The sequence below is a fragment of the Dermacentor silvarum genome, chromosome 2 (genome assembly GCF_013339745.2).
Source record: "Dermacentor silvarum isolate Dsil-2018 chromosome 2, BIME_Dsil_1.4, whole genome shotgun sequence".
NCBI lineage: Eukaryota > Metazoa > Arthropoda > Arachnida > Ixodida > Ixodidae > Dermacentor > Dermacentor silvarum.
In genome coordinates this window covers 97763899-97772918 of record NC_051155.1, presented here as the reverse complement: position 1 = coordinate 97772918, position 9020 = coordinate 97763899, and the positions used below count along the sequence as shown (strand labels likewise).

The 9020-nt window shown below is 40.7% G+C and overlaps 1 protein-coding gene across 4 annotated transcripts in view; it reads right to left on the bottom strand.

Annotated features, from left to right (window-relative positions):
* Positions 1–1305: 1305 nt before the first annotated feature.
* Positions 1306–9020, bottom strand: part of LOC119441632 (uncharacterized) — an 82980-nt gene continuing 75265 nt past the window's right edge. For all 4 annotated transcript variants that reach the window (XR_007465555.1, XM_049661470.1, XM_037706236.2 and 1 more), the window contains one exon: positions 1306–1462. Coding sequence is in view for 3 of the 4 variants with exons in the window: in XM_049661470.1 (XP_049517427.1) it covers positions 1323–1462 (140 nt within the window). In the remaining variant the exon portion in view is untranslated. The remainder of the gene's footprint in view (positions 1463–9020) is intronic.

Sequence of the window (9020 nt, the reverse complement as noted above, 5' to 3'; positions counted from 1 at the left end):
AAACCAACAGTTTGGAAGAGCTCACGGTAGCGTAGGCAGTTGATGAGGAGTTGCCGAAGGGAGGGGCGATGACGTGACGACGTAGAACACGCCTCGATTTTGGTTGGTGGGTTGAAAATGGCTTTTGCTTAAGCGAAGTCGACTACTCAGTAGTAATCCTGCATCCGAGCCGCAGTGTGCGTTGCAGGAATGGTCAGCCTTCCCAGTGGACAGCTTGCGCGCGAGCCGCAGTTCTCGTCGCATATGCGGCCATTAGCCAGGCCACTAAAGGTGCTCCGCTGAACAGTTGACCGAGGACACGCCTTGCCCGCGGTCCGCAATACTCGCGGCAAGTGGCAGCACAGCAGGCCAAGCAACGCTCCGAGCTGCAATACTTGCGCTGGCGAACGCCTTGGCCAAGGCGTTCGCCTACTTTCTGCAGTACTACTTTCTGCAGTAGTAAGAAAGTGTATTCTACTTTGTTGCATAGCTTAGGAAGAGGGAACTACGTCACATGCTTTCGGCCTGCCATGCGCGCCAGTCTTCCGGAACTGACGCGTTTTGGAAATGCTTGTATTATGATTGCAAGAACTGAATATATTTTGCAATCATGCCATATATTCATGACTTCAAACGGCGCAGCTAACTCAAGTATCTACTGTTGAAAACAGCAGATATTCTAGAGATTACAGGCAAAAAATCTCTGCAAAGATAGCATGCCCCAAAGCGCCGATGATGTAGTGCAAAAAATCGTACGTAACACTATTTGTAACGTTGTTAAGACACCAAAAAACTTGTTTTCAGCTAGCAGACACGGCTACTCAAGTAGTACATAGGAATAGAGAAAGCGTTTCATTTGCTGGAGGAGGAATGGAGTGAACCAGCCCAGCCACTTCAGCAGTCTCACCATTTCGACGAGTTAAAAGGAGCAGAATCGCGGGACTCTCAACTCTTCGGAATGTAGGGGGAATACAATGGAAGACTCCACTCCGCAACTCTGGTAGTGAGGCCTTCATACGTAAACAACGCGTCAAGAGATGCTGAACGGAGATTGCTTCAACCACAGGCGTGCAATGTCTGCGGTTGAAAAGTTGTTCCTTATCCGCCGGCGTGGCCGTGAGTGGCCTTTAGTGGCAGGGATATCGCCTCAAGCATTTCTCCAAGTGCGCAGTTGGGTAGAGACTAGTTGTTGTAGGATAGTGGTTGAGAACGGTGGCAAATGGTGGCAGCGTGTGTCTGTATTCGAAAAAGTCGTGATCGCAAAGCAGGCGGGATTCACTCGTGCAAAAGTAAACAACAAATAAAGCACACGTGATCCAAAAGAGCGAGACCTTGCACATTTATTATCTAATTTGAATTTTATCTCTGCAGAATTCTTCGTCGTACATTTGAAATTTGTTGGGACCGCATAAGAGATCGAAGATGAAGAGGCAGGCACTGCTGACGTTGCGCGCCCCCTGCAGAGTGACCCAGAGCTCGCAGCCTGCATTGAAGACAAGTACCGTATAATAATGCAGCTTTGCAGGACACGCTATACAAAATCATCAATAATACACCACGACTGCATCGCCATAGTGAGTCATCACTGGATACTATACCTGTAGGCAGAAGACAATTCATGATCAAGGAGCACAGAGGACTGAATTTCGAAACCATGCACTGCAGCAACGAAATTGAGAATAGGCTCGCGCCTTAAAGGCAAATAGCATGAAGGACACCTAGACGCGCACACATTGTTTGAGCTTACCTATAAGCATTGGCTGTGAGGTAGTTGTGCATTTAGTTTAATCATGTAAAACACAAAATTTTTAATTTATGTGCACGGGTCATGGTACATTTCATCTGGAAAATATTCCCGCACTCTAGTTCCCATGCATCACTGTAAAATAATTTACACCCCTGAGGGTTTTTTTGAGTGTCTATAACTAATCCCCTAGCACCCTTGAAAAAGCTGGTTTTTATAGGGAAAACACCCCTATGATGATCTTCTAATTTGCAATAACACCCTATCCCTTGAGGGTGTCTTGAACAATATATTACCCTTTGACCTATGGGGTGTAATCACGAATATATTACCCCTTGACCTATCGCGTGTAATTATGTGATGACCAGCATAATCGCCCTTGCTATGAGGGTGTTGAAATATGGTGTGCTGTAGCAGGTACATATGTACCTGCTACATTTTATGTTTCGTAAGTCTACTGTCAGGCTAACACACAGGAATGTTATGTATGGTGTGCATATTATAATTAATGTGTTTCCAAAGGTAGGGCCTAACAACTTTGGGATAAAACACCAGATGTAAGTGTCTTGCCTGAAATGGTCACATTTACCACAAATACAGAAACATTGACTGAAGGGAGGACCATTTATTCTAGCCTACTGTACAATTTTAGATCTTAGACTAAGCGGTGACGAATCAACTGGTCATGCCACGTTGAAGAACACTCGCATCCAAAACCATGTTTCAGAGCACAGGTGAGGCTAGTGATGCCTTTGTGTAGCTTAATTCCAATGTGCAAGGAAGAGCCATCATAGATGAAGCCATTTCATCATTTATCACTCGAGCCGTCTGCTTCTTTTCTACCTGCAAAATAATTTGTTGCAGTTTGATGTCAGGAAAAGTACATGTGATATGACAAGTAGGGCTTCTCTGCATGATGCACTTTAATATTTCAAGTTCCCGTGAAAACAGGGATAGAAAGAACACATCCACAGATAGTGCTTACTTCCATGAATTCGAAGTAAGCACTTATATGGCAACCATAAAACATTAATTAATGCCACATCATAAATATAAGAGATACAGGCTACATGATTATATTTGTTTACGACATGTGAACCAAAAGTACAATTTAGCGTGTACACAAATAAACATGCCCGTTTTCAGCTCAATCAATCGTTTACAAATATATCAATCTTTTTTTACGCAATAAGGTCACATGAGAAGCCACGTGAGCACATTGCAATTTTTTTTCATCAAGGAAGTCTTATTTAAAACCAGTGCAAGAAAGAGTATGTGAAAAGCAGTTTTATAGGAAAATAAGTTACCCAAAACAAGCCTAGACACTACTGTTCACAAAGTGTAAGAATCTGTATGAAAAGATAGGGCTCAGATGGTCCTTGCTGCTTCTGTTGCTTTTTGTCTTAGTTATCTTAGGTTTTTAAATTCGTTTCACAGATGTGCTCTTGATCATTTGGTTGTCATGGTGGTTGCTCTGCAAATGCTTATCAAGCATTGTTCCTTTAAAAGCATGTTACACAAAAATGTTAGTTGAAAGCATTACTTTGAGTCTAACTTGAAGCAGCGCGAAGAAGACAAGGCAACAATCTAAAACAAACACAAGAGGGTGAGTGCTGTACTGCCAACTGGAAATTTTATTGAAGGAACAACCAGCTCTATAACACGGCAAAAAACAAGAAAAAAGAAAAAGGTTGAAAGGCAAACAGACTGCATACAAGTAGACGTGCTTATCTAGAAAAGTTATCTCAAGTTTTGTTACACTGAGTGACGCTGTCCTTACACATTTATCTCCTGTTTTGGTGATGTAGTAACGTTCTACAATCTCTTTCTTTTTTGCTCTTTGCATGCTTCGGAAACCTATTGTCAATAATGAGGTCCATGTGCATTTATTGCAATGCGCAGCTAAATGAATACCGTTCCTGTTTTTTACAGTGTTTTTATGCTGCCTAGCTCTATCATTAAAACATTGCCCGGTTTTTCCTACGTAGACTCGTCCACATTTTACGGTATCTTGTAAACGACGTGAGAGGGGCACTGCTCGTGTTTCCAATTTTTCATAGTATCGCATAGCTTCAAGGGTTTGCAGGGAGCGGAAAACATTAGCTTGATTTGGTGCCTGTTGGCCACTTTCCTAAGATTATGGGATAAATTGGGAACCTATGCTCTTACGTGAAAAGGTCTCCTTTCTTTTTCCTGCATTTCGATTTTATTCCCGAGCGCTTTATTGTTTGCAAGAGTGGTGCACACACAGCTTTGATGACGAAACATGGGTAGCCGGCTGTCTTAAGGCGTTCTATCTTCTGTAAGAGGCTGTTTTTCATTCGGTGCTCACAGGACTTGTTTACTGTGGCTTGAATACTTGAGATGGCTATTCCCCTTTTGACGAGTTTTGAATGGGCACTGTCATAGGGAAGCAAGCCTTTCTTTGACCTGGGTTGATAAGTGCAGCAAGCATGTTGATTTGATGCAAATTAAATATGAATATCCAAGAACTGAGTGCGGTATCATTTGGCCTTTTCAAAGCTGAACTCTAGTTCCCTACTGTATATACTAAAAATTCTTGGAATATTTTCACTTCTTCGTCAAATCAATAGTATGGTCACTGCTTTAGAAGAGCCAAGTAGTCGTCCCAGTAGCGGTAATGTGATTAACTGGGGAGTCAACTAAAGCGGTGAAGTCTATTTGTCAATGCTACATAAAAATATATTTTATGTATATATCGCTGTATGAATATAGCGATATATTTTTATCTCGCAGTTCACATTTGAAAAGGCCAAATAATATAGCATTCAGTTCTTGGATATTCATATGTCATTTGCATGAAATCAACGCGCTTGCTGCACCTATCAAGCCAGGTCAAAGAAAGGTTTGCTTCCATATGACAGTGCCATTCAAAACTCGTGAAAAGGGGAATATCCATCTCATGTGTTCAAGCCGCAATGAACAAGTGCTGTGAGCACCGAATAAAAAATAGCCTCTTACAGCAGATTGAACGGCTTAAAACAGCTGGCTACCCATATTGCGACATAAAAGCTGTGTGTGAAACACTCCTGCAAAAAATAAAGCTCTCGGGAATAAAATGGAAATGCAGGAAAAAGAGAACTTTTCACGTAGTACCATATAGTGCCCAACAGGCACCAAATCAAGCTAGTGTTTTCCGCTCCCTGAAAAATCTTCAAGCTATGCGATGCTATGAAAAATTGGAAACTCCAGCAATGCACCCCCAATCACAATAAAAAAATTCACCAAATGCACCTCTCATGTTGTTAACAAGATACCGTTAAAATGCGGACGAGTGTACGTAGGACAAACCGGGCAATGTTTTAATGATGGCGCTAGGCAGCATAAAACAATGTCAAAACATGTATGGTATCTATTTAGTTGCGCATTGCAATAAATGCACTTGTACTCCATTGTTCGGTGACGCTAAGTTTCTGAAACATGCAAAGAGCAAAAAATAAAGAAATAGTAGAAGCTTACTACATCACCAAAGCAGGAGACAAATGTGCAACTGCAGTATCACTCAGTCTAACAAAACTTAAGATCAATTTTCTAGATAAGCACCTCTACTTGTAGGCAGTACGCATGCCTTTCAACCTTTTTTGGTGTTTTTTGACATGTTATAGAGCTGGTTGTTTCTTCAATAAAATTTCCAGTTGGCAGTACAGCGCTCGTACTGCTGTGCTTGTTTTTGATTCTTGTCCTAGTCTTGTTCGCGCTGCTTCAAGTAAGACTCAAGATGAACCAATTCACCCAAATCAAGTTGTCATTACTTTGTTTTGTCAGTTTCTCTGTTCTCTTTATGCAAATCATCATTAAGCTGACGCATTTTGTTCTTAATCCCTGACCAACACAGTGGCTGGTAACAAATCCCTTTGTCATAACTATTCGGCATCTCTACTTAAAAGCAGCCCTGCCTACACCTTCTGACATCACCTTATAGACATATCCACTAAGCAAGCACGTAATCCAGTTGGTAATTTTATTACTGAGATTTTCACTATGGACCTTACGAGCAAGAACTGTTTAGCACCTTATCATTTAGATGCTTTTAGCAGGAACAAAATAAATATATCATGCTTAACAGAAGTTTAGCTATTTTAAACAAAGCACAGTTAAAACCTTCATTGTACGAAGCTCAGTTAAGTTTGCCATCCTTAGCTTTCAATTGATCTTCCTGGTTATCTAATTTCGAGTTATGTATAGATGAAATTTTCTAATGGCCCACTTGTCCAGTCTGCATAATGCAGAAAACTGCTAGTGCACTTCTCACAGTTGTTATGGCTTTCGGAAATATGATGATTAGGCGGCTGGCTGTTTAGCAAAGTAATGTCGTTCTATAGAGACACACTGTGAATTTAAAAGACGTTTCAGTGAGCCTTATTGCATCAGCCAATGGCCAGCGTAGCTAGCCTGATCATCCAGGAAATCTTTTGTATCTTATAAGCATAGTGCGTTTCACTTAGACATTTAGTACCACACAATTTTCCTGAAACCATTTTTTTATAACAGCTAGCCTCCCTGCCAGTTTGGTGATACTCGTGCAACACACTGTCGCATGACTTCAATAAAATAGCACTGCACAGTTAGAGATTTTTTTTCTGCTCACAGTGTGCAGTGATGTGCAATCATATTTAGCAGCTGAGATAATTAGTGTTCCCGCAGGCAAATATAAGAATATGCTGGCATAATTGCCAAGCAAATACAATTATGTGAGTCTTGCGTACAACCAGTTAGAGCATGTGCTCTACTTTTGCCAGGTTTCTTCTCCATCTAAGGCCAGCACACAACTTGCCCAACAGGCACTTTTTACTTGCACGAAGATATTTTATGAGGTTATGGTAGCGTCAAAGCATGTCATCAATCATAAGCATTTAAAAATATTTCATGAAACACTTCAAATGCCTAATTTGCTTTGTATAAAGTTAGCAAAGGCATCAATTTTGAATTTATCGTATTTGGTTGACAGAACTAGTACAGCCTGAAAAAAATTGTCAGAAAAGAAAAATGGCCTTCAACCTCAAAACAATTCTACCTGTCAGGTATTATGGTTTCTTCAGAAATTATTTTCTTACACGAAGTACAACCCATAAAATAAATTTTACCGAAAAACAAATTAAGAGCAGCAACATCTCTCAAGGCACATGCATCAAATGACTCACAGCATCATACACATTATCTTTAAGAGAAGCTTTATCTTGGGCCCAACTCAGATGCCGCCTATTCAAATACATGTAAAACACAGAACTGCCTTTCTGAGATCAGCACTGGGCCGATTTTAATGAAATTTGTTGCATTTGAGAGAGAAGGTAAATTCTTATGACTGCTGGAAGGGAAATTTCGATTTAGGGCCTGTATGATTTAAACGTCATTTTCAAAAATTGGTAGGTTTGAAAAAAATAGCACTAAGTTTAGAGTTTAGTAGCTCTGCACCATGAACGGTTATCACAGGTCTGCAAATTGCATCCGTTAGAGCATCCAAAGCGGATAAGCTTGATATCTAAATTTGTATCTTACGTTATTTGTTACATAGCTTACAAAGGTTTTGCAAAACTTCTACTCACATACTAGTGGTTTGTTTTAGTCATGTATAATATATCAATTTTGCCTGCTTTAGATGTACTATTAGGTGCAATTTACAGAACTGTGATATCGTTTTTCATTGCTGAGTTACAGATTTGTAAACTTGATAGTCCTGTTTTCTGAGAATTTGCGATTTTTGCCAATCTTTATTTTAAAAAATGACGACCTAACTCAATAATTCACAGCTAACAGTCACTAGATGTTAACTTTTTCTTTTAAAGGAAGGAAACCCCATCACATTTGGTGCAATGGTTTCCTCGAAAAACAATTTCTCCTCTCCCATGTATTTGAATAGGAGACAGCAAGCTAAAGCTTCCTCTTAAGGTGCCAGTGTAGTCTTCTTTTTAGACAAACTGCATGTATAATTTGTTGAAGCCTATAAAATTAGCTGTCACAGCTATGGAAAAATAACAAGGTGAGAAAAACGTGTTGGTGCAATTTCAGCTATTATATACAGCAACAAAAGGTAAATCTTAAGAAGTCTCAACTGCTCGTGCGCCTAAACTACATTCAGTTCCAGGTGTCATGTCCACTCCCATCCTGATGGCAACAGAAACAGGAAGGCAGAGGCACGGTTTAGGAAGCAGAGCGGAGGAGCTGATATCCTAGTTGACATTAAGAGCATAAAAGGGAGCTGGACACGCCATGTAATGCGTAGTGCAGATAACAGGCAGCATATTCAGTTACGGATTGGATGGCAAGGGAAAGAAATTAAGAAATTTGCAGGCTTCACTTGGGAAATCAGCTAGCGCAATGGGAGAGGTCTTCGTCCTCCAGTGCAAAACAAAATGTAGGCCGAATATAATGAAAAAACTATACCTCTCGGCTCAGATATTTTCACTGTCTTTTCGGCAATGCGTAGATACAAGGAGGACAGTCAGTTCTCATGCAATTGCTTGACGCTGATGGTAACTGCATGGGATAAGGAAAACAACTCTCCGTTAATAACACCGCAGATTGGCCATGAAATAAAAGCACCTTTCAAAACTACAAATAGAATTAAGCCTTTACCACTTTATATAAATGTATAAAGGCCAAGAATATTTCGAATAACCATAAGCTTTATCACAAGACATAAGAAAAAGGTCATGAAACGTACGGTAGCCATAGTACGTTCGGTAAAATTTATTTAAGAAATATTGCCGACCTCTGGCACGATGCCTTAGGCAGGAGTGGGCCATACAAGAAAACATAAATACTAGTAGTAATAAGAATACCTGCGGGAAACAAAGAAACGAGTTCAAGGACGAGACAAACAATTTATTAGGCTCCGAGTACTTACACAATAAAGAGAAATTTATCAACAAATCGCGTAATCGCGCGTTCATCCGCAACAACACGACATTTTCTAGACCGAACGAGCAGAACTGAAAACGAAGGATAAGTACACAGTCGGGATGGTGGTGGCTTCTTTTGTTATGTATTAGTTCTAGCGATGAAAGCCTAAGCGCTGCAAGCTAGCTGCGCCATTACCTACCAGCTGACATGCGACCTAAAAAACAATGAGGAGTGCGAGTACGCAAGGGCCATTTAATACGGGCATCACATGGCACACTTTTGATCGCGATCGATCCCGATCGGGATCAAAGTTCAGGTCGCGATTCCTTGCTCAATCTGCGAAAGGGAGCCAATCGTGGTCGAAAATTTCGATCCAGATCGGGCTCGATTGCAATCGAAAGGGGCCGTGTTACACCGGTATAAAATTAAAGTCTGA